At 46.4% G+C, this 16376-nt stretch overlaps 1 protein-coding gene across 1 annotated transcript in view; it reads right to left on the reverse strand.

Annotated features, from left to right (window-relative positions):
* Nucleotides 1-955: 955 nt before the first annotated feature.
* Nucleotides 956-16376, reverse strand: part of SV2B (synaptic vesicle glycoprotein 2B) — a 75070-nt gene continuing 59649 nt past the window's right edge. The window contains exons 8-13 of the mRNA XM_083713139.1: nt 16243-16331; nt 14175-14339; nt 11939-12072; nt 5148-5348; nt 3067-3226; nt 956-1981 (exon numbers count right to left, since the gene is read on the reverse strand). Coding sequence (XP_083569265.1) covers nt 1798-1981; nt 3067-3226; nt 5148-5348; nt 11939-12072; nt 14175-14339; nt 16243-16331 — 933 coding nt within the window. The 3' untranslated portion in view covers nt 956-1797. The remainder of the gene's footprint in view (nt 1982-3066; nt 3227-5147; nt 5349-11938; nt 12073-14174; nt 14340-16242; nt 16332-16376) is intronic.

Raw genomic sequence — 16376 nt, forward strand, 5'->3', positions numbered from 1 at the left:
GAGGCTAGTTTGCACTGCAGCTCTCTGAGGATGGCTCATTTTTCCTGATTATTATTATTTATTTTTAAAACACTATCATCTCCAACGAAGGAAATCCTTCGTAGCAAAGCCTCCATCCATTTTAGATGAATTAGTATAGAAGCAAAGCCTTTGTTGGGGAGAGTCTTTGGCTCCCCGTTGGGAACGGACATTTCATAAAAGCATCAAGGTGCATCGTATCTTCCATCATTTCTTCCTCAGAGTCCTCATGGCCTCATCAACAACAGCTCAAAGCAGTGCTCAGCATCCTTTGGTCTACCATCCAGCCATTCTTGATGCCAGATGCCAGTGATGTTGCTCTCTGCTTTTGCCACAAAACACGGTCCGTTCCATTCTGCAGCCAAGCTCGGATCTCTTGAGTATAAGACAGTCCTGAAACCTGAAGGTTTTTTTGATTCTTTTTTTTCCCTTCAACCTTGACTGAAGGGGCAGATCCAGCCATGCCATATGACAACCTTCTGTCGAGTGCAAATCTCCAAAAAACAATTTAAATGGCTACTCCCCATACTGTGCTTTAGAGTGTTCCAGTAAGATGGCAGTCTACATATAAGTAACTCAGACATTTATCATTTGTTAATATGGCTATAATACTGGTAAATTCCTGCAGATACCGTACTCTATACTTGATCAAATATCCCCCCCCCCCCCGAAAGCACTCTATTTACACTGCAGGATATGTACATATTTGGTTTCAGGAATCATAAGATGCTCAAGGAACAGAACATGAATGAAACTAGATCAAAACCAACAACAATTTATACTCTTTTAATATAGTGATGCCCCCAAACTCAACGCATTTGAAATACTGACTGCTGGCTTAAACTTGTGTTAGCCTTCCTCTCTCACAAGATCCAGTTAAAATTATTGTGGACAGCTGGAATATCTCTGTGGTTGTTGTTGTTGTTTTGTTTTGTTCTTTTGAAAACTACTTGATGAGAATGAAATGGAAAGTGTGTGTGCAGAATCTCCTACAGATTCACTTGCATACCTGTGAGAGAGAGGTGGTGATGGTTGCTTTAGACAACTTAGAGGTCCAATGTATGAAAGGATCAGCAGCTTTCCTTGAGGAAACACAACAAGCTATGTTGGGCGTCTCAGTTTTGGTTCTCGAAATATGAGGCCGCCCTCCGCAAAATGTAAGCCAATGGCTGTTGACTCCCCAAAAGGGTAGTCTTGCCCCTGAATAAACCATCTGGTTTGTGATCTCTCTTGAGGACCAGCTACCATTGGTCAATGGGCTTCAGTTTTAAAACTATATTCATCCCCCCCCCTTTTCTTTTTGCTAATTGCCAGGAAAGCTATAGAAATGTAGACATCAAGCCATTCAGCTGAGCTCTGAGAGGGTCACTTGTGTGAGGAATGGCTCACTTCCCAGTGCCACCCATCACAATGCACACATCTAGACAAACATGCACGATCACGAGGCAGCTTCTTCTTCTGTTACTGGTTTAGTGCCTGAGATGTTCACACACATTCAGAGGGGAAATGGGGCTTCACCCCTTAACAAGTGATAGCTTTGAAGCAATGAGCAAAGCTCAGGGTGTGCGCGTGCGGGTGCAGCCCTAGACAGGCGGGCTCCATCACCACTTCACAACGTTCCTAGAACTAAGGGGTTAACATTATCTCAGCGGGGTGCCTCTTCCTCCCCCTCCCTCCTCAGATCTGAGGTATCGGCAGAGAAATATTGACAGGCTTTCCCCCGATTTTCTTCTAAATGCATCTCGTCTGTTGACGTTTCCTTTGTCCCTTGTGGGCGGCTCACATCAGGACTTGGTCGCGAGTCTCTGGCAGCCTCAGGGCAAGGAGGCCTCCTGCCACCAGAGCGGAGGATGCCAGGAGGATGGGGACCACTTTGGTTATCCCAACAAAGGAGGCAAAGATAGCATTCCCGAAGATGGCCCCAATTTTGCAGAGCCCGTTGAGGATGCCAAAGGCTGTGGCTCTGTGGAGAAGGGAGAGAAAGCAAAGGGAGTTTAAAATGGGAACGGTCCAAGAGGCAGTGGTCCAGTGGTACATATGTGAAGGGAAGGACCTCTTCACATTAACCTCCAAAGCAACACAGCCACCTAAGAAGGTTAGAAGAGTCCTGGTGGATTGGGCCAAAGGTCCATCTAGCCCAGCATCCCATTCTCACTGTGGTCAACCATATGCCCCAACAGGAAGTCTGCAGGGTGGACCTGAGAGCATCTCTCCCCACTGGTGACTCCCAGCAACATGCATTCAGAGGCATCCTGCCTCCATTAGTGGAGGTAGAACATAGCCATCATGGCTAGTAGCTATTGATAGCCTTCTCCTCCATGAATTGGCCTCTTTTATAGTCAGCCAAGTCAGCTGTAGGGATGGGCAGATGTGTCAATTTTGGCTTCTGATCAGGCTCTTATTTTCCCAATCTTAACTTCAGTTCACCACATTGGTGCATCCTTGGTTTAAATATATATACAGTGGTACCTTGGGTTACATACGCTTCAGGTTACAGACTCTGCTAACCTAGAAATAGTACCTTGGGTTAAGAACTTTGCTTCAGGACAGAAATTGCGCAGCGGTGGCGCAACAGAGGCGGGAGGCCCCATTAGTTAAAGTGGTGCTTCAGGTTAAGAACAGTTTCAGGTTAAGAACGGACCTCCAGAACGAATTAAGTTCTTAACCTGAGGTACCACTGTATTTGCTTTCAAGTGGTTTTTATGATTATTTTTTTTGATGGTTTTATATTGATATGGTTTGCAGACCAGCACAGTGAATTCTTTTTGCTGAGAAAGGGCTTTTTAAAAACAATTTGGCATGCAGGAGATTAGCAAACAGAGCGCCAGATAATAACGTCCTCTCCTGGGCTGTGAAATAAGCAGTAGTGCTTCACCCCAAACCTACTTCCGTCCCCCCAAAGATGCCACTGCCAACAGCTCCAGATTTACACTGGTTTGTTCTCAAATTGTGAAGGGCCATGCTAAAAAGCTTCAGCCCCTGGAAATCTCCCTGTGTTTATCTCCACCCTCCTTCCTCACCCCAAGGGAGGTTGCTGGGAAGAGTCACCTTTTATGTGTGGGGTACAGCTCCACAGTGATCACATCCAGCGCATTCCAGGCAGCAATGCTGGTACCACAAAATAGGCACTGCCAGCCAATCATGGCCGACTCACTGTTGCCAAAAAACAGGAAGAAGCAGCACACGGCAGAGATCAGCATGGAACCCCCTGCAAGAAAGAACAAAAGAGGAGGCAGGGAGAGATAAGACAAGGTTAATTAATTAACCTTGAGGTCCAGCGCCGAGGGCCTTCTGGCGGTTCCCTCATTGCGAGAAGCAAAGCTACAGGGAACCAGGCAGAGGGCCTTCTCGGTGGTGGCGCCCGCCCTGTGGAACGCCCTTCCAGCAGATGTCAAAGCGATAAACAACTACCTGACATTCAGAAGACATCTTAAGGCAGCCCTGTTCAGGGAAGTTTTTAACGTGTGATATTTTACTGTATTTTTGCTTTCTATGGAAGCCGCCCAGAGTGGCTGGGGAGGCCCAGCCAGATGGGTGGGGTATAAATAATAATTATTATTATTATTATTATTATTATTATTATTATTATTATTTAATTAATTTTTCAGTAAAAAACCAGAGGCATTCCTTTTAGGTATAATCACAAACAATATTCCTGACAATCAAAGGAAAGTATTCCTTTATGCAACAACAGCTGCCAGGATGCTTATAGCAAAAAATTGGAAAGGGAGAAAAATTCCATCAATGAAGGAATGGCAAATTAAATTTTGTGAATATATAAATCTGGCAAGACTCACAGCACTCATAAGGGGGCAATTGGACCAGAAATTATTAAAAGAATGGGGGTGTTCTGGAGTAAGCATATCGGTATGTAATGAATGATGCTTTACAGGGTTAAAAAAAAAGAAAAATGGAGTAAAAAAGTATAAAGATAGAAGTAATCTACATTAGACACAACAATTTAGAAAGAGTAATTTTTTTGAGGTCTTAGAACAAAGGAAGGAAGTCAATATGTGTATATGTATGCAATGACTAGATTTCAATGAAGATATGGTTTTATTTGTAGATGTGTGCTTTTTCTTTTGTTTTTTCTTTTCTTTTTTGTGTGTTCTGTTTTTCTTTCTTGTTTGTATAGTATTATTTTGGATTCAATGTTTGTAATTTTTGTTGTAACTCTGCACTGAAAATAATAATAATAATAATAATAATAATAATAATAATAATAATAATAATGACAAGGTTAATTATGTATGCCACTACTGCAGCCCATGTTTTGTTAGCCCCAAAATGGAAAACGAGTGAGGTTCCAACCAAAGAAAAATGGCAACTTAAACTGATGGAATATGCGCAGCTTGTGGACCTAACACACCGAATAAGAGAACAAGAAGAACATACGTTTAAAGAAGATTGGAAAATGTTTGTTGAATATATGGGGAGGTGGGATTTTGTACACTTGAAAACATTGGCAGCATTAAGATAAATTCAACAGTGTAAATAAGTTTAGATGGATGTCATAATGGAATACTGAATGGTTTAGTTTATATAAAATATGCAGGGATTTATGTTTTGCAAAATGAACCATGGAAAGAGAAGAAGGGGAATTTTTGATACCTTAAGGTTGTTTAAATGAATCTTCTAAATGGTAAAACAGAAAATTTAATAAAAAATTATAAAAAAGAGAAATAAGACAAGCTCAAATGTGAAGGAATAACACTTGATATAGGGGGTGGCCCTGGCTGTCAGTTTCCTCCTCCTCAGTCTCAGTGTTGACCCTTGCAGCACTCAGCAGGGAGGAGGAGGGGTGAGCTTCTTGGCTCTGCCTGCCATTGGCTATGGCGCCACCTACTGTTGGGCTCCCTGCCTTCTGCCCTATCAGTGCCAATGGGCACCAGCCTCCACCACCCTTGGCAAACCTTGCAATGGGATGGTAAGCTCAAGTTCCTGTGCTGAAACAGATTCTAAAGTGCCCTGAGGGCAAGGCACAATAAGTGAAAACCACCTTCTCAATGAAGGAAGAGTTTTGAGAAATTGGAAAGAAGATTTTTGGCATGAGACCAACTAAACCACATTGGGGGGGGGGACCTTTCTGACCACTCCCACATTGACATATGTCATCCCTCCCCACTCACCAATCATCTTGATCCGACCTATTTTGTCCATCAGCAGAGCTGAGATAATGTTGCCTGGCAAGACCGAGAGGCTGCCTAAGAAGCCGACGAGGTAAACCAGGAAGTCGTTGTCCCTCTCAAAATCCATGTGGCAGCCCTTCTTCTGCTCCAAGAAGGTGGCATTCACAAACTTGCATTCGACAAATTTATGCTTGTAGAGGTCTAAGGAGGGGCGGGGAGAGAGAGAAAGATGGATGGATGGAACTCATACTGAATTCAAACATGGGGGTTACTGTGTTACTTTTCCTCATTATAATGCTAGCGGCTCTGTCTTGGTTCCTTTTACTTTTTAAAAAATTATTTTTTAAAGAATTTTACAAGAAAAGAAAAAGAAAGAGAAGGAGAAACAAAGAACAATACATAACACTGTAAGCACATTTATATTCATGTTTTCCAAAATGCAAACTAAAAAAAGACAGAGAGAGAGAGAGAAGACAAAAGGGGGGGGAAATACTTTTCATAACCAATAATATTACCAAATTCATGCTTCAAACATTAAAATATATAAATCCTAGTTAAAATATTATAAAAGACTTCCACCACATTCACCGCACGTCTCTTAGTTATCTTGCTCGCCCTTATATCGGTTCCTTTTACAATGCATTATGGAAGCGTGACTTTTTGATGGATAGACTGCCACATCACGGCAAATTTCATTTGCGAACGTCATTGGACAACGCTGCTACACTCCTACCCTTTTCATATAAGCAGGCTTCTGATTCACCCATAAAAAGGCAGGAAAGTATGCCGGAATAAAGTACATAATTTTGTCACATGGTGTGACGCACACTGACATTAGACTTTGGAGCAGATGTCTAGTGCACCATTCAGAACAATGCACAGCAGGGCCCCCAAACAACATGTGAGATTTTTTTTTTTGAAGTAAAGTGACTTGCATTATCATTTACAGAGGGGGGCCCTTAAGATATAACACATGCTGTCAGGGAACTGCCATCGGAGGGACAGGTGGTGGACAGGCTCCAGGAGAATAGGAGAGAATCTGCAGCAGAGGAAGGAACCAGCAGGGGGAGTGCAGGAGTCACAGCGGAGGGGAGGCTCTGGGATACTTCTAGTGAGAATAGCGAAGAGGTAACCAGAGCCCCGTTAGGAACTCCCACCCTTCGCCGGAAACTGTCACGCAGAGAGTCACGAAGGCGCATGTCCGTCAAACAGCTTTTATGTTGGCGTAAATTCCGTAGACGCCCACTGTCAGATTCTACCAGCGACTGACGGAGTCATGCTTTGGGGGCTCCGTTAGTGCCTCGGTTTGGATGACCAGCCAAACCCCAGAGGGATCAAGTTTTTACGCACAAGCAGCTCACTATCCCATCACAGCAATCTGACAGTCTTTGAAAGCAGCTTGTGCAAGCAGAGGGCATCATGAGCGAACCAGCCGGAACCGGAGGAGCAGGAGCCGGAGCTGGAGCAGGTCCAAGCCTGGAAGAAAGGTACAGGGCGTTGGAGGTCCAGCTGGCGCTGCAAACGGCGAGGCTCGAGGAGAGGAGGGCTCAAGATGCGGATAAAGGGAAAACCACCCCACTTGCCAGACGGGTGCCTGGATTGGTGCAGAAATTTGGGGGGGATCCCAGGAACTATCAAGCCTTTAGGACAGAGATGCAATATGCTCTCAATCTACTGTTTGATGACTTCCCCGATGAGAACTCTAGAGTGGCATACGTGATTGGCCATCTAGAGGGAGGGGCGAAGGACTGGGTTCGGCCCCTGATGGCAGCCAATAATGAAATCTTAAAGGACACTATGAAGTTTTTTCGCGCCATGGACTTGATGTTTTCCAGCGAGATCGAGCAGGGGGTGGTGCGCAGACAGTTAATGGCGTGTAAACAGGGGAGCCGATCTGTACGTGAGTACTGGACTGAGTTCACCATGCTGATTCATAGACTAGGGTGGGACCTTGCTAGTGAACCTATTCAAATGCTGTTTGAAGAAGGTCTCTCTCCGGCAGTGAAAGATGAACTTTCCCGGGCGCCTAGGGCGGAGTCTATGGATCAGCTGACTAAATCAGCGCTGTCCATAGGAGCACGCCAGGAGGCTAGAGCTATGGAAAAGCGGGAAGGAAAGGGGGAACGTTGGAAGGACTTCCGCATTCCAGAGATTCCGGAGCAGCCTTTCCCGCCAGCAGAGCCGATGGAACTTGGAACAGCGCGCGCGCACGCAGTTTCAAACACCAGTGAAGGGCGGAAGAAGGAGGGAAAGAGCGGCAAGAGATGCTATCTCTGCCAACAGCCAGGTCACTTTGCCAGAGTCTGTCCGCAAAGGAAGGAATGGCAAGGGATGGCGGGAACTGTTGGGGGGAAGGAGGAAGAAGAAATCACGGAGCAAGTAAAAGCCAACGCCTGGTTGCCAACATCAGGGCACAGCAGCCAGGCCAGGGAGTAGTGAATGTGCCCACGCCGGAACCTCCAAGACCAGCGCTTGTGATAGAGGTGTTGCTGGAACTGGCAAACGGACACCCACTGAAGATAAAAGCGCTATTGGATTCAGGTAGCTCATGTAATTTCATGAGTAAGGAGTTTGCAGCTGAACACCAGATACAGACTATCCCATTGAGTAAGCCTTTGCAGGTTACCACGATTGATGGGAGGGAGCTGTTGGGAGGAGAAGTGAACCAACAAACTGTACCAATGATAATGAGGGTGGCAAGACACACAGAACTGATAGCGTTTAACGTAGCCACCTTGGGAGGAGCTCCTATTATCTTGGGAATGAGCTGGCTGGCACTACACGATCCGCTAGTAGGCTGGCATCAGAGAGTGGTTTCCTTTGGATCAGCACATTGCCTAGAACACTGCAAGGAGGGAGAGGCTCAGGCAGGGGCCAGGGCCACTCTAGCAGGGATGGAAGTGATGGACAAGGGGAGGGTGCCACCACAATACGCTGACTTGATTGACGTATTCAGCGAAAAAGAAGCAGATAAACTGCCCCCGCACAGACCCTTTGACTGTCAAATTAACTTACTCCCAGGAGCACAATTGCCAGTGGGCAAGCTGTATGCAATGTCAGACAGTGAGATGCAGGAGTTAAGGGAGTTCATTGACAAGAACCTCAAGCGAGGTTTCATCAGAGAGTCACGAGCGGTGGGGGGCAGCCCAGTGTTCTTTGTGGACAAAAAAAACACGGGCAAGCCCAGGCTTGTATGTGATTTCAGGGCCCTAAATGCAGTGTCAGAACCAGTGACTTTCCCTATGCCTAGAATTGATGACATTCTAACACGGGTGAGAAAAGGGAAAATTTTTACCAAGCTGGACCTTAGGGGGGCATATAACTTGATACGTGTGAGAAAGGGGGATGAGTGGAAGACCACTATGTTCACCCCCTTGGGGGCTTTTGAGTACCGGGTTATGCCTTTCGGATTACAAGCGGGCTCCGCCTGCTTTCAATCATTCATGAATCACGTCCTGGGGCCACTGCTCTACAAGAACTGCGTAGCGTTCTTAGATGACGTCCTGGTGTACTCAGAGAATGAGGAGCAGCATGTGCGAGATGTAAGAGAGGTACTGAGCAAGCTGCGAGAAAACCGGCTGTGGGTGAAACTGGAGAAGTGTCAGTTTCATACCAGGGAGGTGGAATTCCTGGGGTACCGGTTGTCTGACAAGGGATTGGCCATGGATCCCAGCAAGGTTCAAGCGGTACTGGAATGGAAAACACCAAAGACCAAGAAGGACGTGCAAAGGTTCCTGGGCTTCGGAAACTTCTATAGGAAGTTCATCAAAAACTTTGCCCATTTAACAGCGCCCATCACGGATTGTCTTAGTAGCAAAAAGAAATTTGTTTGGACGGAAGAAGCGCAGCGGGCGTTCGAACGTTTAAAGCAGGCGTTTGCGTCGGAAGAGCAACTTTTGCACGTGAATCTACAACAACCAATGAGAGTGGAGACTGACGCGTCAGACCGAGCGGTGGGGGCCGTTCTTCTCCAGCCGGGAAAAGATACGTCTGAATGGAGACCGTGTGCATTCTTCTCGCGGAAGTTGAACAAATCCGAGAGGAACTACACAGTATACGACCGAGAACTGCTCGCCATTCATGAAGCATTCCGGAAATGGCGGCACTTGCTGATTGGGGCGCAGCACAAGGTTCAAGTCCGAACTGACCACAAAAATCTGGAATACTGGAGAACAGCCCGAGTGCTGAACCAGAGACAAGTGCGATGGGCCCAGGAGTTCTCCAAATTCCACTTTGAGATTCGTTACGTGCCCGGCTCCGAGAACGTGAGGGCGGACGCTCTTTCCAGGAAACCTGAGTACTTAGAGGGGGAGGGAGCGCCTGAGGCAAGGCATGTAATCCCTGAAGACCGCTGGGTGTGTGGGGCGGCATTGGTGGGGCAGAGGGAACTGATAGAGGGTACTGAGAACGATGAATACGCCCAAGAGAAACTCAGAGAGCTCAGGAGGACAGAGGAGAACCCAGGGGGGTTTGAAGAAAAGAACGGGGCATTGTATTACAAAGGGGCACTGTACATACCCGATGGGGAACTGAGGGGCAGAGTACTCAAGCAGTTGCATGACAGCCCCACAGCGGGACATTTTGGACAGCACAAAACCATGTGGTTGGTTACCAGGGAGTTTTGGTGGCCCAAGGTGAGGGAGGACGTACGGGAATATGTCAGGGGTTGCGACAGGTGCCAGCGAGCGAAAGGAGAGAGGGTGGCGCCAGCGGGGCTATTACAACCCTTACCCACGCCAGAAAGGCCATGGGAGGCAGTATCCATAGATTTTATGACGGACCTGCCAAAATCCAAAGGCAAAACAGCTGTCATGGTGGTGGTAGATCTATTAACCAAGATGTGTCATTTTATAGCTTGTTCACATGCGGTCACAGCGGAGGAAACCGCCAAGTTGTTTGTAGAACATATTTTTAGGTTGCATGGCGCCCCCTTGAGGGTTTTGAGCGACAGAGGGAAACAATTTACTTCCAGGTTCTGGAGGAAACTTATGAGCTTACTGCACGTAGAACTCAATTTCTCAACTGCCCGGCACCCAGAAACAAATGGGCAAGCGGAAAGGGCAAACGGGATTTTACAACAATACCTGAGGTGTTATGTAAAGGACAGAGAAAATGATTGGGTGGATAAGTTACCTCTAGCAGAATTTGCCTACAACAACGCGGAGAACGTGTCCACAGGGATGAGTCCCTTTCTGGCAAATTATGGGTGTCACCCCCGGGCATTCCCAGGAGAGGGAGGGGGGAGGTGGAGCGTGCCGGCGGCGGAATATTTTTTTGAAGAGATGGAAGCGATCCACCGTCAGCTTCAACTTAACTTAGAGAAAGCCAAGGAAGAATATAAGAAGCAAGCAGACAGAAATAGGAGGGAAGGTGAAACTATAAGGGTGGGAGACCGGGTGTGGTTATCCACCCAAGGACTACCGTTCAAGGGCGGGAGTAAGAAATTGAGACCCAAAAGATTGGGACCCTTTGAGGTCATACAGCAGGTCAACCCAGTAGCATTCAAACTCAGGCTGCCCAGTCACATGAAATTACACCCAGTATTTCATAGGTCATTACTGTCGCCGTACTGAGAGGGACGTGAGTGGGGGGAGCGTGAGAGAGAGGCCACCCAAACGCCCGTGATAGAAGAGAGAGAGTGCGACATGAACGTGGCAGGAATCATTGATTCCAGGTGGAAGGGGAATCAGGTGGAATATCTGGTAGAATGGGAGGGGGAAGTAGAGTCGGAAAACACTTGGGTACCAGCAGAGGTAGTCAATGACGAGGTCTTAATAGAGACATTTCATCAGCGTTTCCCAAGAAAACCGCAACCCGTGGCACGATTTAGAAGGGAACACTTTGGGACCACCGATGAGGAAGGAGAGTTTGAAGGGTTCCCAGAGTCAGGGGTGGGTGAGGAAGCCGACTCCGACGAAGAAGAGGAAGACGGGGAGAGAGACGGTACGCCGTGGCTAGAAGTGTTTGAATCCTCGGACGACGAGGAGAGTTCCTTCAGGGGCTTTCCGCCCTCACCGCCAGTGGGAGAGGAGGCGGGAGGGGGTGAAGGGGGCCCTGGGGGGGAGGTGGATGTCAGGGAACTGCCATCGGAGGGACAGGTGGTGGACAGGCTCCAGGAGAATAGGAGAGAATCTGCAGCAGAGGAAGGAACCAGCAGGGGGAGTGCAGGAGTCACAGCGGAGGGGAGGCTCTGGGATACTTCTAGTGAGAATAGCGAAGAGGTAACCAGAGCCCCGTTAGGAACTCCCACCCTTCGCCGGAAACTGTCACGCAGAGAGTCACGAAGGCGCATGTCCGTCAAACAGCTTTTATGTTGGCGTAAATTCCGTAGACGCCCACTGTCAGATTCTACCAGCGACTGACGGAGTCATGCTTTGGGGGCTCCGTTAGTGCCTCGGTTTGGATGACCAGCCAAACCCCAGAGGGATCAAGTTTTTACGCACAAGCAGCTCACTATCCCATCACACATGCCCATCTAACTTTGCAAGACCAAAGGAAGTATCTGAAATCTGAAGAATGGAAAGCCTAGTCACGCTTACTAACTTGTTCAGAAAATATTCCCCAAAGGCAGCAGCAGGACCAGATACCAAAAATCTGTTACCATTCCTGATAAACAGGGAACAATGGTGCTTAAGTTATTGTGTACTGCTAAAACAGACCAGATCAAAGTTATTATGATTTCTTCCCAGTCTTATCTCTTCACTTCATTCCACTTTTCTATAAATGAAAACACAGACAGAAGCCAGCAGATGCACTTTGCCAACACAGAAACACACACTCTCCCGCGTTACCTGTGTTAAAGAAGACAGTTTTTATAATGGTGCAGTTCTTGAAAAAGGTCTCGCTCGATGTCACATCTTCGAAGTAGCATTCCTCAAACACAGAGTCTTCAAAAGTCACATCTCGGAACTTCATTTTGATGAACCTGAAACATAGAAAATAACTCACCATCATCTTCATTTGAAGCTAGCTCCTATCCCTGAACTTTTTAAAAAAATAAAAAAAAATAAACACACACAATTTAAGATACCAGCAGCCAAGACAGTGAGTTTGATGCAATCTAATTCAGCTTTGTTTCATATGCAAACACTTTAACTTCACTCCAAAACCATTAACAACCCATGGCTCATTAGGGGGAGGATACTTTCAGTGAACAAAAATGAGTATGTTGAAAGAAAGACTCCGTTTGGTATCTCTCTATACCTCTGTGTGATTTCCCTCTTATTGATTATTGATTTGAGTTCCAACAGATGCCAGGATAGCTGAAACTCAAAGTCTGCCAAGAATGTAAGGCCTAACAAACTCCTCAATTGCCTTGCTGACAATTTCATTTCCCAGAAGGTTGTAAGAAGCGACAAGGGGATTGACTATCTTGCACCTGATTCTTACCAACAGGGAAGAACTTGTCAATGAGGTGGAAGTTGGACAGTTGCAATTTTTTAGAAGTAGAAGAAGAATGTGCGAATTTTTTTTGTCCAAGCAATTCCTCCACAATAGAATACCTTTTCCTATGCTCTCTTCACTAAATATGCACATTTTTGCATGCACTTTTCATTAATATATGCATTTTGTCTGCATCCTTTGGTTGGCGAACTAGATTGCAAAGTTCAGAGTAGTGCAACTTTCAAAAGAGTGCTGTGTTTTGGTTTGCATACGGGTTTGGGAATTTCCACTCTGATTGATTCTCATAAAAAAAAAAAATGAGAATCAAGCAAATTTCTGCACCCCTGGTTTCAGCTGCAATATATGCCTTAATATGATATTTCAGAAAAAAAGTAATGTGGGAACTGGCCCTCGATGTGCCTTTCCTTACATGACCACTGGATGTCAGTATGTCCAAAGGTGATTTAAAAATAATTATGGCTCCTTGAAGCCCAAAGCACAAAAGTTTATCAGCATGTGTAATTTAATTCATTTAGATCATAACAGATATCCAAGTTGATTTCCCAGTATAGATGTTGAATTAGCAAAAATAGTATTTTCATCAGTTGCTGCTGTTATTATGTTTATGGGTCACTCTTTATCTCATACAAGGACAAAAGCTTAAAGGCCATATTCTCTCCTACAGAACTCTTCCAAGGGCCACAGATTATCGACTGGCAGAGCCAAAGGCAAACATGGATAGCCAAGAGGCAAAAGGAGGCACAGCAATGGATATGACTCTTTCAGCAAGTGCCACTGGAGGCTAAGCCACTTGGCCAAATGAAGCACTATCCTCCCAACCTGTGCCTACTCCCACCTGCCAGCCTTCTTATGTACAACCAGCCCAGGGTAGCACTGACTATCAGCTTCCTCCTGCGAAGTCTCAGTGTTACCCCTGTAGAATTCAGCAGGGAGGAGGGTGGAGGGGGAAACTAGACTTAGTGGGCTCTGCACACCATTTGCTCTGGCTCCATCTATTGCTCGGCTCACTGCCTTCCACCCTACCTGTCACAATCAGCACCAGCCACCATTACCTGGCAGCCAACCTTCTGGTCACTCCTCTCACCTGTCACCTGGAGAGATCTCTCTCTCTCTCTCTTACAAACTCTCTCTCTCTCTCTCTCTCTCTCACACACACACACACACACACAGAGAGAGAGAGAGAGAGAGAGTGAGAGAGAGGGGGGGTAGACAGAAAGTATGAATATACAAACCCCTTTCCCAAAGGATCTGGGCCTTGAAAAGCACATACAACTGAAAGAGGAAGTGGGAAAGTATGTCCTCCTCCCCACTTCCTCCTTCAGCTCTCTATATTTTTCCAGGGAGATAAAGTAGCCCCACACTCTGCCTCATGACTAAAGGGGCAATAAGAGGCTCAGAGCCTCTGTGGGCACCAGAGAAAAACCTCAAGGGTGCTCAAGGGAGCTCAAGGGCACCACACTGGTAATCTCTCACTGATCTCCATCATGAAGCAACTTCCATCATCTCTGGTTGTTCCAAGGTGCTGCCACAGCCAGGATCGGTGGGATAGCAGCTCCGACAGGACACGGCACATATAAGCAAACATTTGAATCTGTTTTGGTGAGGTGGGGTGTGATGGCTCACTTGTCATTGAAATATGTCCCATTCCGGTGGATTTGATTTTCCAAGGTGAAGTTGAAGGTGATATCCTTCACTGATTCCCCATTAAAGACTTTCTCGCGGGACTTATACGCTTCTTCTTGGTAGTACCGTATCATGTCAGGGAACCAGACGATAAGGCCATAGTAACTGCAAGAGGAAGAAGAGAACTGTGACACAGAGAACTGCCAACTGTTACCCATGCTTTGATAACCTCAAGGCTAGTTTGCTTCAATGCGCTGTTTGTGGGGCTGCGCTTGGACCTGGCTCTGAAGCTCCAGCTGGTCAGATTGTGGTGGCCAGATTGCTGATGGAGGCATCTGGCCAAGAATAGGTGACATCATTGTTAAAGCATCTGCACTGACTGTCCATCTACTACTGATCCAGGTTGAAGGTCTTTATATTAATACCGATGACTTAGGTCCAGGGTACCACCTGAACCCTTATCTCACAGCTGAGGTTATCTGCAGAAGCATCATTGGTCACCCCCAAGTTGACAAGTCTCATTTGACAACAACAAGAAACTGAGCCTCTTGTGTCATTAGCCCAGTTTTGTGGAGATTCAGCAGATGTCTTCTGTTTCAACTTTTAAATGCCTGCTGATTTTTTTTCTATTCTAGGGCTGGGTTTCTGCCTGAACCCCTGGAGAACCACTGCCAGTCTGTGTAGACAGTACTGGACAAGACAGACCAAGGGTCTGACATTATATAAGGCAGATTTCTATGTTCCTAGGTCTTTGGGTCTAAGCCTAGATCTTTGCTGAAGAATTGATGCTTTTGAATTATGGTGCTGGAGGAGACTCTTGAGAGTCCCATGGACTGCAGGAAGATCAAACCTATCCATTCTTAAGGATATCAGCCCTGAGTGCTCACTGGAAGGACAGATCCTGAAGCTGAGGCTCCAGTACTTTGGCCACCTCATGAGAAGAGAAGACTCCCTGGAAAAGGCCCTGATGTTGGGAAAGATTGAGGGCAGAAGGAGAAGGGGACGACAGAGGAGGAGATGGTTGGACAGTGTTCTCAAAGCTACCGACATGAGTTTGGCTAAACTGCGGGAGGCAGTGGAAGACAGGAGTGCCTGGCGTGCTCTGGTCCATGGGGTCACGAAGAGTCAAACACGACTTAATTACTAAACAACAACAACAACAAGGTCCTTGGGGGAAAGGCTGCAGTTCAGTAGTGTGGAATATGCCCTGAATACAGAAGGTCCCAGGTTCAGTCCAGGTTCATCTTCTGGTAGGGCTCTCTTGAAACCCAGGAGAGGCACTGCCAATCAATTCTCAGTATATGGCAGCTTCCTAAGTTCCTAACCTTCCCCAAAGATAATGGTGGGAAAATATAGTTTATCTCTGAAATGTTCAGGACAGGTTCCTGCTGCTCTTATTTAGCCTTGCAAATGTTACAAGGCAGCTTCCTGTATTTCTAATTTGAATGTTTGTTGCCCTGAGGAAACAGGCAAAGTCTATCAAAAGGAGCAAATATTTGTTTTGCTAAGACTGGCTAAATGTCTCAGGCAGACTTTACCCACAGGAAACTAGGCAGTTGCCTTATACCAAGTCAAACCATTGGTACTTCAAGCTCAGTATTGCCTAGACTGGCTGCTAGTGGCTTTCTAGGGTTTCAGACAGGAGTCTTTTTCAGCCTTACTAGGAGATGCTGGAGAACCTGGGAGCCTCTGCTTGTGGGATAAGCTGCAGCTTAGTGGTAGAACACCTGGTTGGTTTGCAGACGGCCCAAGTTCAATCATATCCATCTCCAGGGAGGGGTGGAAAAGAGTCATCTCTAAAAATCGGAAGAACCACTGCCAGTCAATGTAGACAATATTGAGCTAGAGGGACCCATGGTATGATTCACCATCAGGTAGCTTCCTTTGTATCAATAGTAGAACAGACTGCCTTGGAAAGTGGTGGGTCCTCCTTTATTTCAGGTTTTTAGCACATGCTGGATAGCCAGCTATGAGGGATGCTGTACTAAGAGATTTCTTGCCAGGGTTGGACAGGATGATCTTCCAACTCTCTGGTTAATAACAGGTTTGTGAATTCCAAGGCACATACCTTAAGGCCATTGAGAACCACACAATTGCCAGGAACAGCGTGTTCATTCTGTACTGGGCTGTCAAACAGTATATTACATTGTCCATAACCTAAAAGAAAAGGATTGTCCAAAGAATCAGTTACAGAAGAAGTCC

This window comes from Podarcis gaigeae, assembly GCF_964106915.1.
Source record: "Podarcis gaigeae genome assembly, chromosome: 14".
Classification (NCBI taxonomy): domain Eukaryota; kingdom Metazoa; phylum Chordata; class Lepidosauria; order Squamata; family Lacertidae; genus Podarcis; species Podarcis gaigeae.